Below are 27,592 nucleotides of genomic sequence, written 5' to 3'. Positions count from 1 at the left end.
TGGTTTTCTCCTTGGTAGTTCCTTGATTAGGGTATTGTTTGTCTCCTTGATTGTTTGTGTTAATCCTTGCTTATCTGGGTGTTTGCTGCTGGAGAGGACGTGTTCTGGCCTTTTTGTTTCCATCTCTTCTATTGATTTCTTTGCTGCAGAGGACTGGCAAAGTGTGTCCCATGTGCCTTTCCTCATTTCGGCTGTCTCTGCTTCCCCCTAAGAGGACCCAATATTCATGCCCTCTCTTTCATTCTTTGCAATCTGGTGTCACCCCCAAGGTCTCTGGCAGTGATGCAGCCCCAGCTGAATCCATCCATCCATCCATCCATCCATCCATCCATCCATCCATCCATCCCCAAGCAAGAATTGTTGGCTGCTTTGGCTTAGTTCCCCAAGAGTGGAAAAGCCAGCCCTTCTCCAAGTGGCTGGGACTCTTAATTCCCATCTGCCCCTGCCAACGTAGCCAATAGGGAAGCAAGGGGGAGTAGAATGGAAAAATCCTGGAAAGATCAAGTTGGATAGGGCTGGGCTAACAGCTCTTTTGAGGAGCAGCAGGCAGGACCCAACCCATGTCAACTTGATTGGGCCTGGTCAGATGTATGTAGCCAGAACTTCTCTGTGGGCTTCAACCACTCTACCAGGGATTGAACTCACAGACTTTTGCACTTCAGACGACTATAGATAGGGCATTAGAGGATGGAGCTATCCGGCTCTTGGTACTCAGCAGTGTTACAGAGAGGGATATATAGAATCGATCAGAATGATCTATATAGTCTACTGGTAGCTTAATGCCTACCTCAGTGTTTCTCCAACTTGGCAACTTTAAGAAGTTAGAATGATTTTAAAAAGGCCCGTTATACTCCCGGACTGCTAGAGAACTCTCAGCCATCTGGATTTCATTCCATTTTTACTTTTAGGTATTTGTTGTATTTATAATTGTTTGAATTTTCACTCTGTTTTTATTGTAAACCGCCCAGAGTCCCTCCTTGAGGGGGAGATGGGCGGTGATAAAAATTTGATAAATACATAAATAAATAAGATGGGTGGACTTCAACTCCCAGAATTCCCCAGCCAGCATGCTGGCTGGGGAATTCTGGGAGTTGAAGTCCACCCATCTTAAAGTTGCCAAGCTGAGAAGCACTGGCCTACCTGTTCACAGACAGCAGAAAATTTTGAGAGTTTCTTCCGTGGCTGTTATGCCCCCTTTGCCTTCTGAACTGTCTTTAAGCAGCCTTTGGGCTTCTCAAGCGATGGAAGAAAAGCATCTGAACAATCTTGCAGCCCATTGAAAGTGCTTTCTAATGGTGCTGATGGGGATTAAGGTAAAGACATTTCTCTTTTCTTTGCTCCATCTTAAGAGAGGTCAGGCGTATGCTTGGAAAATGTTCCACAGTACAAAAGAAGCACATTTACTGTGTGACCGGGATACAGGTTGTGGATTTCAGCCCCTGTGGCAGTGTTGGGCTTTCTTCGCCCAGCATCGCTCCCCTGGGGTCCTTCCTACAAAGACGCCTCTTCAGCCTTTCCATGGTTAGTCCTGGCAGCATTTGAGGAAGACAGCCAGGGTGAGGGTGACATTTTATTGTGTTCCACGTTTTGCCAAAAACAAAACAAAACAACAAAAACACCACCATTCTTGGCAAGGAGATAATCTGTCCGTCCCCTAATCCCCAATCACTTCTGAAAAAGATCATCTGGTCCTATTGGGTTGCAGAAGACAAGAATGGGCCTTCTCCCCTGGAGTTGGAATCACAGGGTTGGAAGGGACCTTGGAGGTCCTCTAGTCCAACCCCGTGCCCCAGGCAGGAATCCTCATACCATCTTGGACAAACGGTTCTCCGATCTTTTCACGAAAACTTCCAGCAATGGAGCACCCACAACCAAGAGGCAATCTGCTCCACTGTTGAATAGTTCTCACAGTTCTCACAGCCAGCTTCTGCCTTTGGGGTGGCGCTGGGGAACTCAAACTAAGCAGCAAAAAAATAAAGCTCACAAACCATACGATAATGAAAGGGATAGGCTGGAGCAGTGTTTCTCGACCTCAGCCGTTAGCTGGCTGGGGGATTCTGGGAGTTGAAGTCCACCCGTCTTAAAGTGGCTGAGGTCGAGAAACACTGGTGTAGGAAGTGGATCTTGAGTCGTCTTGGCTATTGGTACCTAAACTCCAGCTCTAGATCTGAAACTCGCAAGAGGCCCCAAATGATGGAAAAGTAATGCGACAGAGCTAAGTTGCACGTGCTCACACGTACACACAGAGGTTGAACCCTAGTTAGTTTCCTCTCCCCGACACCTTATCCCAGATACACGGCCTTTTCCATGGCATCCTCCACCTGCATGTACTCCAAGTGGGTAGGGTAGCTAGTGCAGTCAAAGCGATTGTTGCTCCGAATGTATTTGACGAACTCCGGAGCTCCCGGGTAGACGATGTTGTCTGCCAGAAGGATGGAGCCTTTGCGCAAGAGGCCACATTCCTGCAAAGAGGGGCAAGGAAAAAGATTTAGCCCTCTCTGAGCAACTTCTACTGCGATTAGGGACTTTGAGAACCATCTTAGAACCGGATTATAATACTCTTTCTCCACCTGGGTGAATTCCAGATGTTTGGGCGTCAATTCCCAGAGTTCTCAGCAATGGCTGTGCAGCCTGGGGGATTCTGGGAGTCGAAGTCCCCACACCAAGGTTGAGAAAGACGACCCTAGAACTTTGGATTAGAGTGGTTGGGGAAAGGGAGGCTTTTAGGAGCAAAAGCAAAACGCCTCCAACTCAGTTTCTCCTTGCCCATCAAAATAAGACTCGGGCCCAAGAGGGAGAAAGTAGCAGGCTCTAAGGATTCCCCACCCAGGCTGCAAAAATGCCAAATGTGTTTAGGGGAGGAGGGAAGAAAACACCCTTAAGGAGAACAAAAGGGAAATCTGTCCCAACCCTCAAGATTTCCAAAGATAAAATTAACTTACTTCAAGGAGAATAGTGTCTGGGGCGTATCTCTCTTTCCAGTGGTCGAGAAAGACAAAATCTAAGGTTTCCACTTCGTATTTCTTCTTCAGCTGAGGGATAATGTCCTGTGAATGGCCTTCAATGATGGTCACCTGCAAGCAGGAGCAGGGAACTGGTCTGAGCACAGGCTGAGCCCCCAAAGCGCTCCCAGGACCCTTGGCTGGGATCGGTCTCAAATTTTCCCCTAATCCTTGTCTGTTTTGATGTGGTGGAAAATTAAATCTGGACGCTGTTTGCATAGTCCCACAATGCTTCCCAATTCCCAGAGAGCATTCTGGGAAATTAAAGTGGCTTATGATGCCAACGTTCCCCCATCCAGGAAAGCACATAGAGGGCTAACCTAAGGAAAAAAATCCAGCACAGAATAGGGGCCCCTCAAACCTGAGCCATTCTCAAGACTGCCCATCGATCAAAAACCTTCCATAATGTCAATTTACTTCTTTTAACAAGCTCTTACTTCCAGCTTTCTTAGTCTAAAGCAGTGTTTCTCAACCGTGGCAACTTTAAGATGCGTGGACTTCAACTCCCAGAATTCCCCAGCCAGCAATTCCCCACACATCTTAAACTTGCCACGGTTGAAAAACATTGGTCTCAAGTGTGCCTAGTTGATCCCTCTTGGATTTTTCACCTGCGAAGGGATTTTCGAATCTTGCAGAAAAAGGAAACAGATTTCCATTTTAAGATTGGGATTCCCCTTTCCCCAAAAATGGGGATCCAATGTTTGCCTGGTTTTCCATCCCAGCAAGCTAGGGGTAAATTCGGGGTCCAGCTTAATGGCTCCTCTGAGCCCCCTCCCCACTTTTATTTTTAATCATCTTTCCTCATAAAAGCTTAACAACCCAGCAGCTGTGTTTGCATCACACATTTAACCAACTTGGTGGTTTTTATTCTTTCTATTTGTAATCATTAATAAAATTATTTGGGGAAAAAAAAGCTGCAATGGTGGTGTTTTGCAGCAGAACTAAACAGGGGAATATATAAGAATATATTGCTGTTTTTATTATGGAATGTTTTAATGTATGTCTTATGGTTTCTTTTTATTGTACGCTGCCCAGAGTCACTTTCTATGAGATGGGCAGCTATATAAATAAGAGTGAGGAAGGGAGGGAGGGAGGAAGGGAGGGAGGGAGGGAGGAAGGAGAATGAACTTTGGAAGGAAGGAAGGCAGGAAGGCAGGAAGGCAGGCAGGCAGGCAGGCAGGCGAATGAACTTGGAAGGGAGAGAGGGAGGGAGGGAGGGAGGGAGGGAGGGAGAATGAAGTTCGGAAGGAGGGAGGGAGGGAGGGAGGGAGGGAGGGAGGGAAGGAAGGAAGGAGAATGAACTTTGGAAGGAAGGAAGGAAGGCAGGAAGGCAGGCAGGCAGGCGAATGAACTTGGAAGGGAGGGAGGGAGGGAAGGAGAATGAAGTTCGGAAGGAAGGAAGGAAGGAAGGAAGGAAGGAAGGAAGGAAGGAAATAAGAAACACTGATTTTTCTGGATCAAGATGGGAAAGGTGGTCTGAAAGTAATTGGGTCTCAAAAGGAAAGGGATGGAGTTAAATATAAACACTTTTTAAAGAAATGTAAAATTACTGTAGTTGCTATATTTCACTGTGTTCCCATTCTCTCTCCATTCTTGGTGCATTTTTTTTTCTCTATGCCATTTTCTATTTTTATCATGGCTAGGTGATTTACAAGTGCTGGGCTGCTCCAGACTTCTGAGAAGGTCTGTCACTTTGCCCAATCCCTGGCCTTGAATTGGTACTAAGTAAACTAAGAAGGCCGCCAAAAACCCAGTGGCTAGACCCTATCACCAGCCAGAGCATGAAGCAACTAAAGAAACTGGACAAGATCAGCAAATGTGGAGAGAGCTGGTCTATAGAATTGCCAAGAATTGGACACGATTGAACGGATAGCATCGTCGTCAAACTAAGAAGGAAGGAGGAAGAAAATTCACTGGACCAACCACCAAACAAAACCCTTCTCTGCCTTGCTTGGAAGAACACTACATCAGCATCACCCAGACCTTATCGCTGAGTCCTGCAATTTCAATGATTTCTTTTGCAATGGATGCAAATTCAGGGTTGAATTCGATGGTGAGAAGGCGAGCCTTGGGTTTCAAAAGGCGAGCGATCCTGATGGCCGAATAACCACAGTAGGTTCCAAATTCCAGAGCTACAGATGGGTCGGCTTCCTCAACAGTTTTGTCTAGAATCACACCTGGGGGTGGGGGAGAAACAAAAGGGAAGAAAGGTTGGTTTTAGTGAAATCATTAGGCATTTGTTGATTCCTAGGGAGCAACTTCATGTACTAAACTGTAGGAAGATTCACAGTGCAAGTCAGATTGAACTTCCATGCAGGGGAAGAACGATGCACCACGACGATAAAATGAGCAGATGGACTCTGGTTTCTCTGAAGATTTCAGATGGATTTCAGAATCTGCTGCCTCTCAAAGAGTGAAATTTCCTTTTCTCACTGAAGACCGCATAGGGGGATGAGCCGTAATGGCCTAGGGCAGTGTTTCTCACGCTTGGCAACCTTGAGACGTGTGGACTTCAACTCCCAGAACTCCCCAGCCAGCATTTATGGACTTCAACTCCCAGCATGCTGGCTGGGGAATTCTGGGAGTTGGAGTCCACACGTCTCAATGTTGCCAGGTTTGAGAGCAACATGGCTCTCCCCTATGTCTGCAGTGAGGCCATGTTCTAGCTATATTCCATCTGTTCTCACATCTTCTTTTTAATCTCTTAAGAAGGTGAAGCATCAATTACCTTTCTCATCCCCAACGTTCATGGCCCATTCGTACTGGGAACAGTACTTATCAATGCATTTTAACACGCTCTCCGGATCCCCTTTGACGGCATTGTACGACACTGAATTCAGAATCCTCTGCTCCTTGCTTTGATCCATGACGAAGTTGGTGATCTTCTCTAAAACGAGCTCATTCCAGAAGATTTTGGCATGGACGTTATTTTTCAGCAGCATATACGTGGCCACCAGGACCAGCACAGAGCCAACGCCTAATGAAACGAGGATGGTCAATATCCAATTCTCCAGCATCTGGAACGAGAGAGATGAAAGCAAACAATCAGTCAAGGTGGCAGAAAGAAGGGAAGCAGACGCTGCTGGGTTTTTAAGGATGAACATATTCTAAGATAGGAATAAAGCAGGGGATACCTTAAGGCCTCGAAGTGCATGGTGACTTGGGACTTTTTCCCCTTACAATTTGAAAGCAATGGTTTGCATAGAAAAAAGTACACGTGTTGCATCTCCAGGTAGCCCTGGAAAAGATCGATCCAAAAACTTAACAAGAGCAGTGATCTGACTTAACATAGAGCAGCTATCACCACAGCTGGATACTTCTAGCTGGCTAAGGTTAATTAAAGAAGATGGTCACAAGATCCTGTCATTAGTATGTGCTTCTGTTAATAAGTTGCCATATTTCTCCAAGTCTCAGAAGGTGGGAGCGCTTGGCTGACCTTCACGATCTGGTTAGTAGATGTCAGCCTTCCCAGGTGGACCAGACAGGAAACATGACCAGATGAACTAATTCTATCTAATTGTAGAGCTACATTGACAGAATCTTGCAAGTCTGAAAGCGCAAGTCTCCCGCTGGCACCTTTACAGCCCAAGAAATTAGGGAAGGTCCCTTCGGAGCCTCTTTCCTCACTCATTATGCAGCTGTGGGCTACGCTGTCTCTTATCTGACCATTCCCTAGGCAGCATCTCTTTGCCCCATCTCTCAAGGTCTTTTTCACATACCATTACAGTAGCTGGATGGGAGGCCACTAGGAAATCCCAGGTCTCAATGCTAAACTGGGAAGTAAGACAAAAAGAAAAAGAAACAGCTACAACAGCTGCATAGATGTGTTTCTAAAGCTCGCAACAGTGGACGTTAAAACTCTGTTGCTTTGGTTAACTTTAAAACAAAACACGCCTACAATGTAATCTATTATAGGGTGAAAAAAATTACTGGAGGGAGATCATATTGTAGCTTCAGATTCTGTTCCAATCAGAAGGGACTTTGCCCCTCACTGAGCTCAGAGGAGAAGACAGAAAAAACACCAGCTTGTTTTTTGCACACCTCGCCATAAAAAAAAAATTTTTTTCTGCAAACAAACAAGCTGCCCCACTTGCAAACATTCAGCAAGCCTTTATTATTGAAAGAAAAACTTAACAGAAGGAATCTTGACAACTTTTGTGTTGTTTGCAGACATGTGAACTAAACCCCAAAGAAGGGGGGGAAAAAACTCAGGAAAAATCTCATGTAACAACAGATTGCACTTTTAGTCCTGGCTATCGCCCCTACTTTGCAAATCACCGGGGGCCAGTTGTTTGCATACAAGCTTTGCCCAGATTCTACCCCCAGACTCTTAAAATCCAAAATAATCACATTTGAAAGGGAATGCTGCAGAGAGCAGGGAATCCAGTGTGGTGGGAATTCAGTGTAACTGTGCTCCTTGGTTGCTTGGCACAAGACAATGCCTGGCTACATGCGGGATGGAGAAGGAGGGGCTCTGAATCAACCAGCACATTTCCACCTCCTCTCATTAAAATTCCTACTATTATGCAAAGCACATTTTTAATCCAGAACATAATTAAAGTTGCCATGGAGACATGTCCTCCTTGCAACACAGCAGGCATTTGTTCACCCATCTCTTTGTTCAGGTCCTTCCAGGGACTTTGAGTTTCCCACAGCACGTTGCCAAAGTGGCAAGGGCCATGACTTCCAAGTTGTCTCCATTTCTGGAGACTCATTCCATGCTCCCCACCAGACAGACTGACACTGCACCGGTGTGGAAGGTAGTAACCGGGGAAAAGTTGAGCCAAGTTTAAATCTCTAGAGGAAATGTCCTGGTCTGGTTGGTTGATCACACAAGCTTAATCTCACAAGTTTACTCAGTTCATTTATTTGGCTTCCATCCTGTGCTGCTTCCAGGTGTTGAAATAATCTTCCATGAAGATCTCCTTCCCCAACAGCCTTGTGAGGTAGGTTTGGCTGTGAGAGAGGGATTGGCTCAAAATCACCTGGTGAACTTCTGTGGCTGAGGGGGGATCAGAACCTGGGTCTCCCCACTCCTAGTCCAGCACCTTCACCACTGGACCATCCTGTCTCTTGAGCTGAGAAGGAGCCACTGGCTCAAACACAGGGAACTTCCTTCCGTAGAACAGGGTTTCTCAACCAGGGTTCTGGGGCACCCTCAAGTTCGCGAGAGGTCCCTAGGGGTTCCCTGGGAGATCACAGTTTATCAAAAAAATTATTTCAAATTCGGCAACTTCACATTAAAGAGGTAAGTTTCATTTTTTATTTTTAGTTCAAGAACACTGTCAATGCCTATAGACAGGCGTACCCCTGAAACGAGCATCATAATTTTGTAACTCCTGGCCTGTCTTTGAGCCTGAACGTGCAGGGGTTCCCCAAGGCCTGGAAAATATTTCAAGGGTTCCTCCAGGGTCAAAAGGTTGAGAAAAACTGGTCTGGAAACTGGGTCTCTTCACTCCTTCTCCAGCACCTTCACCACCATTCTGCCTCTGGGCTGAGAGGGAGGCTCAAAATCCCACAGAGAGCTTCTGTGGCTGAGGGGGAACTAGAATCTGGGTCTCCCCACTCCTTATCCCACACCTTCACCACTACCCCACACTGGCTGTGGGTCTTTGGGAGAATCCAGGAGCTTCTTTGGCTGGGGAGGGAGGACTGGAACCCAGGTCTCCCTGCTTCTAGCCCAGGACCTTCACCACCACACCAGACTGCCTAGAAGAGCATCTGAATCTCTTCTTTCAAGTAAGTTAATAAGACTAAGTAAGTAACGAACTAAGAGAGACTAGGAAAGGTATTTCATCCAGAGGTCATGCCTTGCTTTTAGAAGACTGCAAGAGCTAGAAGGCTGAGTCAGATCATTAAAAAAAAAAATTAAAATGCTGAATGTGTAAGCTTGCTCCTGGTACATGTAATTCCTTACTTATTAAGCGGCAGTTATCAAGTGCTGACTTTTAAACTAAGAAACAGAACTGCCCTTGCCAGATTATCTAGAGCAGAGTTTCTCAACCTTGGCAACTTTAAGGTGGGTGGACTTCAACTCCCAGAATTCCCCAGCCAGCCCGGGGAAAACTTGAGCTCAACTTGATATTTTAGATGAATAGAGAGTAATACAATGGTGCTATATGTCTAGGAGAGCCAGTTTGGTGTAGCGGTTAAGGAAGCAGGCTAGAAACCGGGAGATGGTGAGTTCTAGTCCTGCCTAGGCACGAAGCCAGCTGTGTGGCCTTGGGCCAGTCCCTCTCTCTCACCCTAGGAGAGAGAGGAGGAGGCAATGGCAAACCACTTCTGCAAAGCCTTGCCAAGAAAACAGCAGGGACTTGTCCAGGCAGTCAGGAGGGCCAGTTTGGTCTAGTGGTTAAGGCATCAGGCTAGAAACTGGGAGACTGTGAGTTCTAGTCCCACCTTAGGCACAAAGCCAGCTGGATGACTTTAGATCAGTCCTTCTCTCTCAGCCCTTTGAAGAGGAAGGCCAGGGCTTCTGAAATCTTGCCAAGAAAACAGCAGGGACTTGTTCATGTAGTCACTCGGACTCAAGCATGACTCAAAAGCAAAGAGGTTGGCATAGTGGTTAAAAGCACCAGGCTAGAAACCGGGAGACCATGAGTTCTAGTCCCGCCTTAGGCACAAAGCCAGCTGGTGACCTTGGGCCACTCACTCACTCTCAGCCTTAGGAAGGAAGTAATGGTAAATCATTTCTGAAATCTTGCCAAGAAAACTGCTGGGACCTGTCCAGCAGTCGCTAGGGGTCAACGCTGACTCGAAGGGGCCAAAAAGAAGAAAGCCTGTATCTAAACCTGTGGACATAGTAATAAACTGAAATAACACACCTATCGTATCTCTTAGGGCTTCTGCTGGCTCTCCATAGAATGTGATACCTTCTCATCAAGGGGTAGTAGGTCACAAACAAGCGACCACTCCAAAAGAGAAGAACGTCTGAGCCCCATCTCTTGCAGGGGCTCCCCAAAGATTTGTGACTGGCTTTTCCCCCACCCTCCTCCGCCTCCATTTTTTGAAATATAAGAATACCTGCTTGTTCTCTGACTTAGCCCTGGCTGGTTTCAGAGTTCCCCACTTGGAAGTGCCAAGGCCTGTCTTCCACAGTCTGATCTCCTTCCCTTGTGTACCAGCCCTGCTGTTTTCCACTGCCTAGATTACCCTGTTGTTGTTGTTGGTTGTAGCTCCAGCAGCTGGGGCTGGCACCAGGGCTGGGATGAGAATCCACCCTCCTCCCTTATCCCCCAGGGACATGGAGCTGGGTGCCCACAACTCTGCACTGGGGAGACGGTGCTGCATGCCAAGGGTGGCTTTTCTGGGAAGTGGGCTTTGTGCAAACAATGAAAGGCCACTTCCTGAATCCTGAATGTGCTAAAAAAGAAAAAGAAATGCTTTGTGCTCTGGAGAGCTTCTTATCAGCCAGGTTGTAAAAGGAAGTTCAGCAGGTAGAGGAAAAGCAGGAAGGAGGAGAGGAGAGGCTGAGATGGTGCGGTTTGCTCCTCAGCAACCACCTTGGGTGCCACAATCTGGATAGCTTTTGGAAATTGCCCTGAACACCCCTAGGCTCTGGGCCGAGCACTGCAGGACTACTCAATCCATCAGGAAAAGCTCTAAAGGGTTGAAGTAAGATCCTGAAGAGGACCCACCTCTGTAAAAAGATCATTGGAGAAGCATTGTGGTTCTCTGCCATCTCACTTTGGGAGAAGATCTAAAGGGTTGAAGATCCTGAAGAGGACCCAGCTCTGTAAAGAGACTGTTGGAGAACCACAATGCTCCGACCACCTCACTTAATCTCTCTACGGAAGCCTAGAATTCTGTTCAAGACAACTTAGTTTCCAGGAGACATTTATGGGATAATCAGTTCGGTTATCACGTGGGTCTTTCCTGGAATGAAGTTGAGTTTGTCAGATACGGGAAGTGGGGAGAGAAAGAGGGGAGGAAACGGGAATGAGGCCACCCCATACCACGGCTAATACAACATTGCTCTCGGCATGAAAAACCGAGACCCAGGAAAAAAAACTGGTTAGCATGGTTAGGCTCCAGCCCTATCTACATTAGGTAAAATGGGAGGACTATCTCAGAAGGGAATGCTGGGAAGCAGCCCCCTCCCCAGCCTCCTTCCTATGCCCCACAAGCTGAATAATCACAGATTGTACAAATACTGCCTTGGAGATCAATGCACAGAATTAGGAATGTTGCAAAGCATGGATACTACCCCCAAGAAATATTTCAGGCCCCACCCCAGTTTGAGAGAGCCCTACGAAATTATCCTGGAAGCATCTGCTGATCTCAAAGTGTTATTTTTCAGCTCATTCTGTGCCGGCGTAGTGTGTCTGGGAGGTGAATGGTGTCACTTGACTGCAGGGGATTCATGGATGGAGCAAAGAAGCATTCTATACGTAGAGTTGCGCACTTCAGTTATTTAACTTATCTTGGCTTAGTGTTTCCACTTGAAAGCTATGATTTTCATTCCAAGATGGGTGGGGAAGAGCCCCCCCCCTTTTTTTTCTTCCTCCACCTTGGTCCAACTTTTATTTCTCCTTGATGTTATTGCAATTCCTTTGTCTGATTGTTGTGAGCTGCCCAGAGTTGTTGAGAGTCGGATGGCATACAAGTTTAATTTATTATTATTATTATTATTATTATTATCACTATCATTATTATTATTATTATTATTCAAACAAGGGGGAATACACACACTGCTTTGCCCTGCCCCAACCCACAACCTGGACTGCTGGCTTGCAAAAGAGTTCAAAAGTTGGCCTGCACCTTTAAAAAAAAATAAGACTGAACTCAAGGAAGGGAACTTACCCAGTTGTGAAATTAGGATATTTCTTGCTCCCAATGGGAACTTTGTATGTTTACTTGGAAATTCTGGAATTTCCCTGTCCTACCCAATCCTTCATCAATAGAGAATGATCCTCTTCCATTAAATGAGTCTCCTGTAGATAAGCTATATCTGCTCTTAATTATTTTAAATATGCTAAGATTACATTCTGTTTCTGGATTTCTTGGAGCCCTTTCACATTAACGCTAACTAGCTTCATCCATTAATTTTATTTCAGCCCACTGATCAATATTCTCCCAATACCAATTCAATTTATGACCTGTACCATTTAGCAAATATCTAATAATAAACTGCTTAACACTCCAACAAATTACAACTAGGAAGGAAGACAACATAACATCCAAGGAAACTATATATTTGTTTGGTTGGAGCGGAAAGGCAACCAACAAGTGCTTTTCTGCTCCAGCAAATCCTAAATAAGAGTACTTATGGAAGATGCCTGTTTACTAAAAGGTTATTGCAAGGTCTCACCAGGAGTAGAAGACCTTGGATATTAAGAAAAGAACTGCAATTTTATCTAGATCAGTGTTTCTCAACCTTGGCAATGTTAAGAGGTGTGGATGTCAACTCCCAGAATTCCCCAGCCAGCATGGCTGGCTAGGGAATTCTGGGAGTTGACGTGCACACGTCTTAACATTGCCAGGGTTGAGAAACACTGATCTACGTGTTATTCATTCTCTCGAATCAATGTCTGCCCAGGCAGGAGAAAATATACAGTGCTTTTTAAAATATTTATTTTCACTGAAATGAATTCTCCTGCAGACTGAGTAGAGAGTATATCACCATGAAACAGTGCCTGAGGACTAGACTCTTGATCTCATTCAAGATATGTTATTACTCATCACTAGACACTTTCACAACAGAGTGCAGTCTTGGTTCACAAGTACTCCTTGGATTTCTTCTTTTTTATTTTTTAAGAATTTTACACAAAGCAAAAGACAAATCTAAAGAGGGAGGGAGGGAGGGAGGGAGGGAGGGAGGGAGGGAGGGAAAAAAGTGCAAGAAAAGAAAAAAGAAAAGGAACTAATGAAATGTAATGACTCCCAACCTTCTCTTCAACAGTCAATTACAATCTTATAATCTTACAAGTCCCTTCAGCTTCTCACTTGATCCACATCTTTTTTAATCTTCGAACCCATAAATCATCGTATCATGTTTTTTAATTCTTTCAGCAAAAAGTCCCTGTAAGGTTTCCAGCCTTTCAAAACAGCTTTTGTGGTTTATTTCTCTGACCAAACCGGTCAGCTTTGCCATCTCAGCAAATTCTGACATTTTTCACAAAGTTCACAAGGGGATTTCCAGGATTGTTTCTCTGCAGAACGCCCTGCAAATTTAATTTGCTTTTTCTGCGAAGTGTTACCTTGCCGAAGACTATTAGAAAGCTGATACGTGCAAATGTGCACAAATTAAAACGGAATGCTTCCCTCCCCCTTTATCACATCACCTCCAAAATTCACCAAAATCAATCAATCAACCAATCAAAACCCTCCTTGAAGCCTGAATGCATTGTCCACATTATAAACACATTTCTTCCGTTCAATATTTTCTGTGCAATCAACTCAGAAAGATTCAGCGCAAGCTTATTTTCAAGACTTCCTTGCGTTTTGTGGCTAGCAAGATTTTAAATGCCAACTCAGGGTCCAAAGATGTGGAAACTTGTAATAGAGGAGAGAGGAGCAGCTAACCAGGGAGGTAGAAAAGAGAGGAAAAATCCACTTCCCTTCCTCATCCCGTTTTCTTGCTATAAATTATACTCGATTGCAAAACAAACACCAATTTCATAAATCTCTTCCCCTACCTTGGTGGGCCTATTCAAATTCTGATTTGCTTCAAACCCACCACATTGTTCTAGATGCCCACGCAGGCTTCTCTGCAGAACAGCTTTGAAGTAGGCAACAAAAAAGACCCCCAAATTAGATGTCAGGCATCACATCAAATTCCCTCTTCCACGATTCGCTGGACCATCTGAAGTCGCCTTACTTACTGAGTCCCACCAGTTCTCCAGCTGGTTCAGTGCTGCCTGGTGTGGCTTACGAAAGTTCTCCAGGAGAGAGAGGAAGAACTCTTAGTTCAGGACATCTTGATCTAAGTTATGGGCCCTCCGTTAAAGTATAACTGCTCCCTAACTGGAATTACCAGATATGCTGATGTCAATGTGACAGGAACAAAGAGGAGGCCATTGGAAGGGAGGTTGACAAGAGGAATCCTTTCCAAGCTGGACATGATGGAGCATCTGAGGAAGCAATTCTCCTGCACCAAGCTTTGTCTTTCCCTACCGTTGGTGGGTGATGGCTCGAAGCATATTTTGGGTGGGGCCACTTTCAAGCTGGTGAAATATATGAGGAAGCTAAGGTTTGCCTCCAAACACCTTCTAAATCCAAGACAGAGAAAGAGATTCAAACCCAAGCTCATTCAAGCCCAACATATTTGATAGCTCTTCTCCCCCAGATTGGGCAGGTGGTGAAACCAGGTTTCAGGAGACACAACCAGCAGGGAGGAAGAATAAAACCACACGCTTAAAAGGAGTACAGTGAACAGTGCTGCTCATTCTAACCAAAAGTCTAAGTCCACTGCCAGATTTGAATCTGCTTGCACTGTCTCTCTCCTTCCTTCCTTCCTTCCTTCCTTCCTTCCTTCCTTCCTTCCTTCCTTCCTAAAAAAATTAAGAAAGCTAATGTGCAATTTATGTAACCAGCATCTTTTAAACAAACGGACCACACAAAACAAGGGTGCAGCACTCTTACAGAGCGAGAAGCTCCAGAAAGGCAGACCTCTGGAAGAAGCAACTTAAGGGCTTGAAACCATTTCAACATCAGAAGAGTTTTTGTTCAGCCAAAGAAAGAAGCCATTGCAATGGGCCGAGGCCGTTCAGTTCAACTGGTGTCTCCAGGACGCCAGAGAATCAGCTGCTGCTTTGTCCTTGACAAAGAGAGAGAGAGAGATTACAACAGGAGGGGATTTTCAAAGAAGGAGGTCCCGAAATCGACACAATTCAGCTGCTTTTAAAGTCAAGTCACCACCAACATCCAACCAACTTGGCACGCTCTGTTATTTCTTGGGCAAAATCCCTCCCGTTTACATGCATCGGATTGCAGCTAAGTATCAAAGATCACGACGTTTTCTGCTTACAGCCCAGCCTTTTTTGTTGCATTTCTGCCTCTACCCCGCTTCCCCAGCATTGCCATTCTGAAATCTGCCCCCCTCTGGGTCCTCAAGTTCCCTCTCCAGGGGAGATAAGCAGGGCACGCAGAAGGGGAGGAAAGAAAGACAACGGTTTTTTTCTTCCCCTCTCCCGTCTTTCGGCCCTTGGAAAAACAGGGGTGTTGCCACTCAGCTGCACATCCAGCTGAAACAGAGACACCCCACTCCCCAGATCGAGGTCTACAGAAGAGAAAAATAGAAGCAGGTACCTTTCTGGACAGGATGAACTGTGCCTTGGTGGAATGTGGGTTCTTCCTGGCTGCCTAAGCAATGAACTGTGGTCTCTGGTCCCAGTAGATCACATCCCTGGGGGGTGGGGGTGGGTCCAGGGATGGTTCCAGCTTTGCCCCTTCCTGCCCCCGCTCTTGAATCACCCTCCTCGGCTTGGCACAGCCAGTTCTTTCTCATGGTGACCTCGAGCGGCACCACCTGGCTGGGGCCAGCAGCGCTCTCTTCTGACATAGATCTCGTTTCTTGGTTACCGTGTTTTGTCAGGTGAGCTTTAACTACACCCCTGGGCTGACTCAATCCAACCGGATCCATCAGGGCTGAGGTGCTGTGAGATTGCTCTCTGATCGGCTCGGCTCCAGTTGGCGAGAGGGCAGGTTCGGCTCCCCGCAGCTCTTGGCCTTCAGCTCTGCTGGTGAGGAACTGGGAGGAGAAGTTCTCTTTGGAGACACTTGGTTGGGGAGCCTTTCCCACCCTATCATCCCCAGCTGTGATGGGGGCTGTAGTCTGAGACCACACCTTGGGAAGAGCTGATCCCAATCAGAGTGAGTTGAAGGATCTTCTCATCTCCTGCTCCCCTTTTCTGTGGACCATGTTTGGAAGACCTGAATCCTTCTGGGTGGCAAACATCAGTCTAGGATGGACATCTGCACCCCTAAGAGAGATTTGGCCCATCTTCCCTTCCTCCCTCAGGAGCATTCTTCCTGCTGGGATTCCCTGAAAACAATTCACCAAAGGCATTTCGGCGCAAAATGCCACAGTCCTAGTCATTGTGAGAATCTTCTTCCCAAGGATACCCTGAGGTTGAATTTCTGGGAATTTATTTTAACCCGTAAAGGCATCCAGCTCAAAAGCCTACAGTTCCCAAACGAGGTGTCATGGAAACGGCTGCAAGCAGTCGAACCATTTGCAAAAAAAAAAACCCACAGGGATTTTGCTTGCTCCTCTGCAGAACATGACCCCAATCTTAACGTTGCTAGCTTAGTTAAAGATCAGTGTTGGCTTCCAGTAAGAGAAGGTCCATGCTCTGAGGATTGGAGCCCTTAGGCTGAGCAATCAGGAAGTGTGAAGACTGCAAAAGCACATGCCTTTTCATAACATAGAAACATACGTTTCTTGATGTAGTGGTGAAGGCATTAGGCTAGAAACTGGAAGATCGTGAGTTCTAGTCCTGCCTTAGGCACAAAGCCAGCTGGGGGACCTTGGGCCAGTCACTTTCTCTCAGCCCTGGGAAGGAGGCAAGGGCAAACCACTTCTGAAAAACCTTGCCAAGAAAACGGCAGGGACTTGTCCAGGCAGTCTCTGAGAATCAGACACGACTGAATGGATTAAATATCTATCTATCTACAGTATATAAAAGGGTAGGAGCATTAGATGGGTGTAGGGGATCATAAAAGGTCAGTATGACTACATCAGGAAGACTACAGAAGAATATAGAAGTCTACATCTATCAAATTACAATATGGGGAACTGTTTGGTGTCGTGGTTAAGGCACTGGGCTAGAAACCAGGAGATGGTGAGTTCTAGTTCCAACTTAGGCACAAAGCCTGCTGGGTGACCTTGGGCCAGTCACTTTCTCTCAGCCCTGGGAAGGAGGCAAGGGCAAACCCCTTCTGAAAAACCTTGCCAAGAAAACTGCAGGGACTTGTGCAGGCTGTCTCCGAGAATTGGGCTCTATTGAATGGATTAAAAAAAAAACAGAAAGGAGCTGAAAAACCGCCAAACAGTAGAGGGCAGCAAGCACACAGAGAAACCTAGACCTTGTGCCGCCATCTAGAGATCAACCAAATTTTTGCAGCTCATATTTATTTGCATCCCTAAAAAAATTCACAGTGGGCTGTGCTCCAAATAAACCAAATCTTTCTCTGCTCTGCTTGCTCTCTCAGGTCTTTTTCAGGATAAAGGGATCCATTCTGAGTACACGATTATCCCTTCCCTGGGGAGATTACCAGTACACATTGCCATCTGCACAATACGTAATTATGGCTCCTCTGGAGAGCTGTAAATGCTGACGTGTCAGAACTGCTACTTGTTTCTCAGTAAACAGAGGTCGTAGTCCACCTTTGCCAGGTTGGCTTGGTGATGAAGCAGAGAAAAGCAAGTATCTCAGGAGGCAAGTGTCGCTTGTTCCAGAAGATCAATGGCTTTACATTCATTAGCACGTGTGTGTTGCTAGACACAGAAAATGCGATTGGGACATTTTCTATGTCAAAATAATTTGGCCATCTTCAGTGGGGGGAAGGATTTGGGGCTGGCAGTATTTGCTTTTCTATTTTAGGTGGCAAAGTATATTGGCCTGGCCTTGGATCGATGCCTTCCTGAATCAGGTGAGCAAGTTTAGATCCATCTGGGCAAAGGGGAGTGACTTTACACATTACATTAGTGTTCACAACACCTTCACTTTTTACCCAGTTTGTATTCATTGCAAAAGCACAATAATGACAATCTACAGCAATGGCACAAAATCAATTCGTAAACAGCTTGCTTGTATATGAACTTTCTGCCAACCAAGGCCTTCCTCAAGGCTGCATGGCGTCTGGATTCCAGAACCAAGGAATGAGATCTTTGGGATTCGGGATTCCTTAAGATGAGAATCACTCCCGCAGGAGACCCACAAACTTGGCCATTCAGGCATTAAGCCAAGTCTGTCCTCCTCAGCCAAGTGATAAAATCTTTAATGCTGCATTTATAGCATTTGTTTACCATTGCATTTTCAAATTGCCCAGCTCTGAAGTGTGTTTTTTTTTAAGGGTAAAAATGGGGGGACGTTATTGAAAAGATAGTTTTAAATCAGGGAAGCAATCAAAACAAAGCAGAAAGAGCTGATTAGTCATGATCCCAAAGGAAAACTCTGAGTCAAGCGTAGGAAGGCTTGATTTTGAAACCATAATCGAGCCAAAGAGGAGTGATTTATTGCAGGTCAAATATACCTTCTCACCAAATCTTAAAAATGAAAAAGGAGGAGGAGGAGGAGGAGGTGAAGAAGGAGAGGAAGAAGAAGACATTCATAAAGGAGAAAACAACACTGCACTATTTTTGTCTAACATACAAGTACAAGGAGATTGTAACAAACATGTGAAGGACGACGCTAGATTTCAAGTCAGTTTTTAAAGAAAAGCATTTTAAAAACCTGTAATTAGCAGTACTCCACAGAGGGAACAGAGGCCTCTGATCCTGAATCGATCCTATGTAGACCCCACTTTTCAAATCCTCTAGGCCTTTAACGCTGGTTTAAAAAAAAAAAGCACTTCATATTCACTGTTGGAAGTCTGAACTGTAGCTTAAGTATAAGTCAAATCAACTTGCTAAACCAGAAAATAAATTTTGCAGTGACTTCATCAGCCTATTTGGCAATTAAACCCTTCAATGAGGTCACGGAGAGCAAGTGATACACGGCTGTGGATCCTCCCAAATTTCTTTTGCAAAAAAACAGTGCAAACCATTTTCACTCGCTTTCTTAAACGATGACAGTTAAGATTGTTGTTTTAAGAGTTTAAAGACAAACTTGAATATAGTAGAGATTTAGATCATTTGGGTAAAACTACAGAACAATAGAGAATAGAATAGAATAGAAAATATAATAATAATAATTTATTAAATGTATATGCCACCCAACTCCCAGCGACTCTGGGCAATTTAAAATGGTCTAAAACATTTAAAAACGAAGAGAAAGGCTAAAACAGAAAACCAAAATGCAAAACCAGAATAATTATTATAGAATAATATTGAAGGTAAATAAAAGTGGCTAATACGGAATATAAAATCACTATATTACTACAATCTAAGAGAAGCTGTGAGATTAATACTGTAATGCTCAGAACTGTAATAAGGTGGTATAAAGTAGAATGGTATTCGAAAGCATCATAATAATTTTAATAACTTAAGTTTAATAACTTAAAAGACTAAAGATCTAAAGGTGGCCAGTTGCAACAGCTGGTTTTCTGCATTATTAAAGGGATCTCTAGCAATTAATAATAATCAGTAAATGTGCATATGGATATAATGCATGGATTTAGATAATCAATTGCATAAACAACTACAGCTTTGTAACCACAATATATTTGGTGGTAGTAGCACTGGGAAATCAAGGTTAGTGTGACAACGAAATATTAAAAGTTCCATTGTGATGAATGCTAAAGCTCCCTCTTCTTTCAGCCTTCCTTCCTTCAAGATCTTGAGTTTGCATCCTGCATCAAGTCAAAGGCAGCTTGTTCCACCTCACTGTGGCTTATTCAACAAACCACAGTTAAACAAAGGGTGTGGGAACCTGGTCATTGTGCGACTTTCTTCTAGGCAAAGACAGGTGCAATCAGGTTGCACTGGGAGATAAGTCCACTAAAGTTAAAGCAGGGATTTTTAGCATGTGTGAAGCTGGTCATAAGGTAGCCCTAATCAGTTCTCAAGAGCTTTTAATCTTTGAATGAAGGATGCTTCCAAGCCAGGTTTTAACTATGTAATCAACCTGCCCCATTCACAGATTCCAGGGGATACTTTATGCTAACCCACAATTCTACAAACTGAGTTGTTGAATAAATAATAAAAATAATAATGTAGTCGAAAATGAGCAGGTTAAAATATTGCGGGATTTCCAAAGAAACTGATAAACCCTTGGCGTGTAACACACCAGATTTAACTGTGGTTGAAAAGAAGAAAATGTGGATAATTGATATGGCAATACCAGGGGATAGTAGAATAGAAGACCAAGAATTGGAGAAGATTACGAAGTGTCAAGATCTGAAAATCAAAATTGAAAGATTATGGCATAAACTGGCCATGGTGGTCCCAGTGGTTATCGGTATGCTGGATACCAAAAAGTCTTGGACGGCGCTAAGAAAATCTGTGTGTTGACAAAATTTCCATCTGTCAATTACAAAGGCCACAATGCTTGGATCCACACATATACTGCGTTGATCCATTACAACATCCTAGGTTCTTGGAAAGAACTCGATGTGAATGAAGGCCAACACCAGCTAAAGAACTGCAGCTGTGATTTCACGTTGTGTGTAATAATAATAGTAATAGTGATAAATTAAACTGTATCAATAATAATAGGCGCCTTGAGTGCAATTTCAAACCATCTGGAGCCCCACTTGAAAACATTGGCATTGCCAAAATCACCATCAGTCAATTGCAAAAGGCAGCTTTACCTGGAACAGCTGACATCCTGCGACGGTCCCTTTAATATTATTAAACCACAACATCTGCCTATCCCAGGTCCTTGGGAAGGACTAGCTAGATGGACAAAAATGCCAAACCCAGTCTAAACATCTGGCTGACTGTGCAACCAACCCTAAATTAAACTGGCATGCAGCCTGACTCTCAACAACTCTGGGCAGCTCACAACAATCAAACAAGAAATTACAATAAAATCAATAAAACATAAAGATAAAAGATGACAAGCACAAGGGGTCTCAGTTTCCCTTGCCAACAGCCTGGGTGGCCTGCTTCACATATATCTGTAGGACAAGAGATGAATGTGTGTAAAGCAGAGAATGGTGTCAGGTAATGTGTGAATGCAACCCTCGTTTTTCTGCTGCTTCATTGGTCTTTTTTCTTATCAGGCTAAGCCAGGGTTTCTTAACCAGGGTTCTGGGCACCTGTCATGTCCCCTGTTGCAATGTATACATACATCACAATGGGGAACATGCCCCTCCGGTGAAGGGGAGGGGAGAGGAAAGAATCAGTGCTAATCTCATAAGCACTAAAAGGTAAAGGTAAAGGTTTCCCTTGACGTAAAGTCCAGTCGAGTCCGACTCTAGGGGGCGGTGCTCATCTCCGTTTCTAAGCCTTGGAGCCGGCGTTGTCCATAGGACACTTCCGGGTCATGTGGCCAGCATGACTCACGGAACGCCGTTACCTTCCCGCCGAAGCGGTACCAATTAATCTACTCACATTTGCATGTTTTCGAACTGCTTGGTGTGCAGGAGCTGGGATTAACAACGGGAGCTCACCCCGCCGCGCGGTTTCGAACCGCCGACCTTCCGATCAACAGCTCAGCGGTTTAACCCACAGCGCCACCGCGTCCCTAAGCACTAAAAGACAAATACAAATAAAGGACAAAGGAGCCATACCTTTGCCCTGACCAGGGAAGCCATCATCCTATCTCCCTGACATATCTGCATTACCACGGGGGACACACCTGCTCCGGACACAGGAAGAGGACAGAGGTAATCAGCGCTAATCCCCCTAATCGCCCATCGAGACTCCGGAATCGCCCCCTGATCGCCCATCGAGATTCCGGGTTCACCGTCGGTCAGGACTTTGGGACAATGGGGGGTGGGGAAGGAGCAGGTCCGCACCGCGGGTATTTACCGGCTACCTCGCACGCCATGTGCTCATTCCCGTCTTTCTCCGTGTATGCATTCTATTCCTAATAAACTAGATATCCTCAGCCCTGGCTAGTGAGTCTGTGTTTTTGTGGAATAAGGCAACCTTCACAGCACCCTCGGGTTCTGCGAGGGGTCCCTAGGGGTTCCCTGGGAGATCACAATTTATTAAAAAAAAATTCAATTTCAGGCAACTTCACATTAAAGAGGCAAGTTTCATTCTCTATTTTCAGTTTAAGAACATCATTCATGCATGTAGACAGGCCTATCCATGAAACGAATATCATAATTTTGTAACTTTTGGCCTATCTTTGAGCCTGAACGGGCAGGGGTTCCCCAAGGCCTGAAAACCATTTCAAGGGTTCCTCCGGGGTCAAAAGGTTGAGAAAAGCTGGGCTAAGCTGCTGTAGTATATTCTTGGCCTGTAGGTGTTCCATCTGGAAACACCCCCATATTTGAGTGAATTACTTTCCCAACAGATATCAACCATTCTTCTCAAAACTTGTATTCAGTCCTGGCACCACCAGCCAAGTATTTTATACTGATACAGGTTTCAGCAGCACTGAGAACTATTTTCTGTTCTCCTTCCTAAATGCTGTTCCAACATTTTTCCTAGTATGGTTACCAGCCTGGCCCCAGAATTCTGATCCAAAAATATTTATCAAACACCAGGCATGCAAAGCAAAACACAGTATTTAAAAACACTGTCATATTGTTACACCCTCTTGTAACAATAACATCCTTGAGTTATACTTAATGTCTTCTTTTTCGCTCGCTACATTTTTTCTTTTGATATTGGGTTGTGATAGTTTTCAAACAAACATTTGAGAGATCAAAACTTCTGTAAAGCAGTTAGCCGCCCCAACACCACATTTGCAACAAGGAAAATATGCATGTGTTGAATGTCTGCCTGCTCCAGACAAAGAACCCCACTGAGAAAGAGACAGGATTCCCTTCCTTTCCCCTTTACTCTGATTTTTAAACATATTTTCCACAATAATTGAGGAAGGAATAAACCCCTACCACCTCTCTTCTTACAACTGTTCCTGCATTTTTAACAGGCAGGTGTTCAACAGATCATGTTTCCCCTGGCATGAACAGCAATAAATGAGAGAAAATCCATACTTGCAGCAATATCTATTTTTCAGTTTTCGGGAGATGAGTTACTATCGATAAAAACAGTTGAATATTTTAAGTAAACCCCAAACAACGAAGTTTGGAGGCGAAACATCATTGGGAAACGGTCTTAACTCTGAATTTTAAAAATATTAATTATTTAGAGCAGGGTTTCTCAACCTTGGCAAGTTTAAGATGTGTGGACTTCGACTCCCAGAATTCCCCAGCCAGCATTCGACTCCCAGAATTCCCCAGCCAGACTTCGACTCCCAGAATTCCCCAGCCAGCATCTTAAACTTGCCAAGGTTGAGAAACACTGAGTTAGAGTCTAATATATGATAAGACTCTTCCCCAGTTTGATTTCTCCCCTACCTACTGCATTAATGCCAAGGAGATCTGCACCGGTTGGATGCCTGCCTGCCGGCCAAGAAGGAAAGGAGCCCCTTGCAGAAAAGAAGTGGCAAATCCTTTTTCCCTCCTATTTTGGATTAATTAATAGGAAGTTTTGGACGGACAGCTAAAAATAGCCCCCAAGCCTTGCAACGTCTGAAAATAAAGCCATTCTAAAACAACAGAAAAAGGATGCAATGCAAGAGCTGAATCAGATAAGAAACAATAAATAAGAATATAGTAACAATGTTGCTAAGGTTTTAGTTGTATTAGACATGCATACAGTAGTTATAATAAATAGCGTAATAACATCACCGTACCCATAATAATGAAATGCAGAGGGCAAACGCCACGCCCGCTCGATCAGCACAAGCTCCGCCTCCTTCCCCCCCCCGTGAGGGCCAAAGTAAGCACCCCTCTGGTATCGGCGCCAAACCAAGTGCCTGCTTCCTACCTCGTCCGCCTGGCCCGTGAGGCTCTGCGCTTCCAGCCGTGAGGATGAGGGCGGGAACTCCCTCATTCTTTCCGCCTCGCCCTCTCTTTCCCCGGGAGGGGAAAAGGCAGCAGCCTCGCAGACGCCGGGAGGAGCCGTCAGGCACTTTCTAAGCCACCTTCCAAAGGGACGACGCGCCCCTGCAGGGGCCCTGAGGCGAAGCGAAGCTGCCGTACAACATGGCGGCGCTCTGGCGAGGGCGCTTCCGGATTGAGCCCTGGCTCCGCTGTACGGCGCGGCCTCTTTCGGCAGGTGGGTTCCCCAGAGCAAACGCGGGGTGCAGGTGCCCCGAGGTCGCCCTCCTTCTGGGCTGGGGAGGGGAAAGAGGCTTTGCAAAGGGGTCCCGCATGTCCAGCAGAGCTGCCAGTGCTTGCACAGGCAGACGTTCAACTGGTCGAGCGTGTCCGACCCTCCCTCGCTTTGCCTGGGAAGGCTGCGCCGGTTGCATTCCTGCCTGCTGCAGCCTCTTCCCCTCTAGCAGAGAGTTGGGGAGAGAAAGGGAGCAAGAAGCCAGTTTGCTTGGATGGAAATTTGCTTTTTTCCCTTGCTTTGCCAAGGAGCCCATGAAATCGAAGTGGGTTGCTTCTTGGGGTGGGCTTGGCCCATGGGGGTGGGCTGGCTGTGCGAGATGGGAATTGCAGTCCAGCCACATCTGCAAAGAGGGTGCTCAGCCTTGTTCGGTTTCTCAAACAACTTCGTTGGGGATGGTCAGCTTGAAACCTGCCAAGGCTTTGCAAAGCTTGGTTTTGGGGAAAATACAGGCTGGCACCCAGGGGAGCAGCAGCCTGTGGTCCCCTTGGCAGCACCTTGTGCAGTTCCAGCTAGTCTGTGGTTCTGTGGGTTGTGTGAACACAGAGGATCCGAGAATCCCAGGCCAGGTCAAGAAGAAAACAATCTGGATTGGCAAAAGGGGCATATATAGAAATCAAAATAGGATGCAGTCCGGATGAGCTACTTCTGATTAGACAAATAGGTGATTGGACTGCTAACAACAGTTGTATCTATATAGACATTGTATATAAGTGCTACTTTGGGGCAGTGGTTAAGGCGCCAGGCTGGAAACCGGGAGTTCTAGTCCTGCCTTAGGCACAAAGCCAGGTGGGTGACTTTAGATCAGTCTTTCTCTCTCAGCCATAGGAGGAAGAAGACAAAGGCAAATCACTTCTGAAAAACTTGCCAAGAAAACTGCAAAGGCTTGTCCAGGCAGTCACCAAGTGTTAAAACTGACTTGAAGGCATGATATAGGTGACTATATGGTTAATAAGCAAGTTCCATTGTGTGAATGGTGCGCCCAGGATTGGTACAACTTTGCAATCACCATCTTGTCCTTCAATTTTCAGTATGGCTTCTTTTTCAATCCATGCAATTGTGTCCAATTCTCGGAGACTGCCTGGACTAGTCCCCGCAGTTTTCTTGCCAAGGTTTTTCAGAAGTGGCTTGCCATTGCCTCCTTCCCGGGGCTGAGAGAGGGGGACTGGCCCAAGGCCACTCAGTTGGCTTTGTGCCCACGACAGGACTAGAACTCAGGATCTCCTGGTTTCTAGCCTGGATGCCTTACACCAAACTGGCTCTATGGCTTATGTAAAGATTCAAACATTAAGATTATAATTTTCCTCCCTTCCCCCAAAATTAGCCCAATCTTCTGTTTCTCCTAAAGATCATTGCTGCAGTGATGTGCCTGGTGTGAAAACGAAAAACATTTCAAATATCAGTCCTTAGATATAGATATACCACAGACAGACACACAGATGTAGTTCCCCACGCAGTATAAACCAGTAACCACAATTCAGCTTGCTTCTCAATACAACGATAAAATTAATTGCATTTTGACTTACCCACCATATCAGCTGCTTCTAACACCCAAAAAGAAACAGGCTGGGTAAACTTCCTGGCTATCTGATACCCATGGCTTCCTGGCAGGTTATAAATGGATCGATAATTGGGCTGTTTCTCCACAAAGTAATAAACACGGCTTGACTGCAAGGGACAGCTTGTGTGAAGGAAGGCCCAGAAACAAGTAATTTTTTTCCACGGAAATGTTCAGGATGGAAGTGCAGAGACAAATGATCCTCTGTGGAAACCAGCAAGCCTCGTTTGCTTGGGAAGCTGAAGCCCTCGCTGTGAATTTAGAAGGGGTTCTGAAACCAGGATGGATCACTTTTTAAAAAACGACAAATGTGCACCAACGGAGCGTCCTTGAGACAGCTGGGCAATTGCCAAAAGTCCTCAAACAGTTCCTGCCGAATTGCAATTATTTTAATGTCACGGAAGGGGAAGTGAGTGAGTTAATGGGGTGTTGCTATGTTAACAGTGTTTAATTGTTATTAAAGCCAAAAGCAAATATTTATTTGAAGCATCTTTTGCTGCTGACTCACTCAGCTTTTGGGCACTTTTATCGGCGTGGACCCACCTATTTCTTTGGGTTGATCTTGCCTGCCCAGACAGCTGCAATGCCAATCTAGGGCTTCCTAGTGTGTAATCTATTAGATACACACTGCTAGTGCACAGGGCCAAAGTTGATTGTGGGCAGGATCTACCCACAGCAGGTCTGGATATGGTTCTAAGCCAGGGTTTCTCCACCAGGGTGCCGTGGCGCCCCCGGGTTCTGCGAGAGGTCCCTAGGGGTTCCTTGGGAGATCACGATTTATTAAAAAACTATTTCAAATTCGGGCAACTTCACATTAAAGAGGCAAGTTTCATTCTTGATTTTCAGTTTAAGAACACCGTTCATGCATCTAGACAGGCCTACCCATGAAATGAATGTAATAATTTTGCAACTCCTGGCCTATCTTTGAGCCTGAATGGGCAGGGGTTCCTTCCCCGAGGCCTGGAAAATATTTCACGGGTTCCTCCGGGGTCCAAAGGTTGAGAAAGGCTGTTCTAAGCTATAGATCAACAGTTCCTGCATTAAATAATGTTTCCTGTCAACTGATTAATGGGGGATCTGGAATATTGAAGCTTCAGCAAGAATCCTTACCTTTTCCTCTGCTGGTTGAAGAAGGTGTATGTAGTCAGGAAGGAACGATTTCTGATTCTCAGCAGGACAGGTGAATGCCTCAACTGGCCATGAAGTTCCCTTCCTTGATTCTTCTCTTCTTTCTCTTTGTTGAGCTAGTTAAGCTGCTGTCCAGAAATATGATGATGGGGTCAAATGGGAAGAACTGGATGGACTCCAACTTCAAGTCTGGAATGTGAGGCTTGGTTTTCTGTGGTTGAGATTAAAGCTACAATACCAGAATGGGTACATCATATTTATAAATACTTGCTGATCTCTTGCACAATTCTCCATCTCGGCAAATGGACAAACCATCTCAGCAGTTTTCTCAAGTGCAAGTTACAAAAATAAATACGTGCCTGAACTGAAGAAGTTGGTTGCTAGAACACCTGTGGAAGAGGTTCTTTTTGTGTGATTAAACCAGCCTTTCTCAACTTTTTGACCCCGGAGGAACCCTTGAAATATTTTCCAGGCCTCAGGGAAGGAACCCCTGCCCATTCAGGCTCAAAGATTGGCCAGAAGTTACAGAATTATTCTATTCGTTTCATGGGTAGGCCTGTCTATCTCATGAACAGTGCTCTTCAACTAAAAATAGAGAATAAAACTTACCTCTTTCATGGGAAGTTGCCCGAATTGGAAATAATTTTTTAAATACATTGTGATCTCCCGAGGAACCCCTAGGGACCTCTCACGGAACCCTAGGGTGCCATGGACCTCTGGTTGGGAAACCTGGATTAAACAAATATTTTGGATATCCTTGGTCCTGCTGTTGTGGGAAAAGTCCCTCATGGAATAAATTTGACAAAGTCTTGAGAAGCAGCAAAAAGGTTTTATTAACGTTCTCGCAAGGACGGGTGCCCAGCCGAGATGGGCGCCCAGCCAAGATAGGCACACCCCTTCACACAAAGCATGCAGTTTTATTCCCTACCCCAGGCCGGTGAAATCCCTCTTCCTGTTCCCCACTGGATAGGTACTTGGGAGTTCACAGCCTATCGGAGATGC

The 27,592-nt window shown here is 45.3% G+C and overlaps 2 protein-coding genes across 11 annotated transcripts in view; one reads left to right on the top strand and one right to left on the bottom strand.

Annotated features, from left to right (window-relative positions):
• Positions 1-1,557: 1,557 nt before the first annotated feature.
• On the bottom strand, positions 1,558-26,597 carry COMT (catechol-O-methyltransferase). 8 transcript variants are annotated; one of them, XM_063315289.1, is made up of 6 exons: positions 15,252-15,495; positions 14,586-14,760; positions 5,731-6,019; positions 4,986-5,179; positions 2,943-3,074; positions 1,558-2,462 (listed from the first exon to the last, which is right to left on the bottom strand). In XM_063315289.1, the coding sequence occupies exons 2-6, from the start codon at positions 14,652-14,654 to the stop codon at positions 2,283-2,285; spliced, it is 864 nt and encodes a 287-aa protein (XP_063171359.1). In that variant the 5' UTR covers positions 14,655-14,760; positions 15,252-15,495; the 3' UTR covers positions 1,558-2,282. The 8 variants fall into 8 exon arrangements, with proteins under 8 accessions (XP_063171359.1, XP_063171360.1, XP_063171366.1 ...); XM_063315290.1 differs by having other exon boundaries at positions 14,613-14,760; XM_063315296.1 differs by lacking the exons at positions 14,586-14,760; positions 15,252-15,495 and adding an exon at positions 26,573-26,597.
• TXNRD2 (thioredoxin reductase 2) overlaps positions 23,680-27,592 on the top strand; it is a 39,370-nt gene continuing 35,457 nt past the window's right edge. For 2 of the 3 annotated variants that reach the window (XM_063315287.1, XM_063315288.1), the window contains exon 1: positions 23,680-23,847. In XM_063315287.1, coding sequence (XP_063171357.1) covers positions 23,775-23,847 — 73 coding nt within the window. In that variant the 5' untranslated portion in view covers positions 23,680-23,774. The remainder of the gene's footprint in view (positions 23,848-27,592) is intronic. The other variant, XM_063315286.1, reaches the window with a different exon arrangement.

Source organism: Candoia aspera, chromosome 15, assembly GCF_035149785.1.
Source record: "Candoia aspera isolate rCanAsp1 chromosome 15, rCanAsp1.hap2, whole genome shotgun sequence".
Classification (NCBI taxonomy): domain Eukaryota; kingdom Metazoa; phylum Chordata; class Lepidosauria; order Squamata; family Boidae; genus Candoia; species Candoia aspera.
The sequence above is the reverse complement of the archived record's forward strand: the minus strand, read 5'-3'. Positions and strand labels throughout refer to the sequence as shown.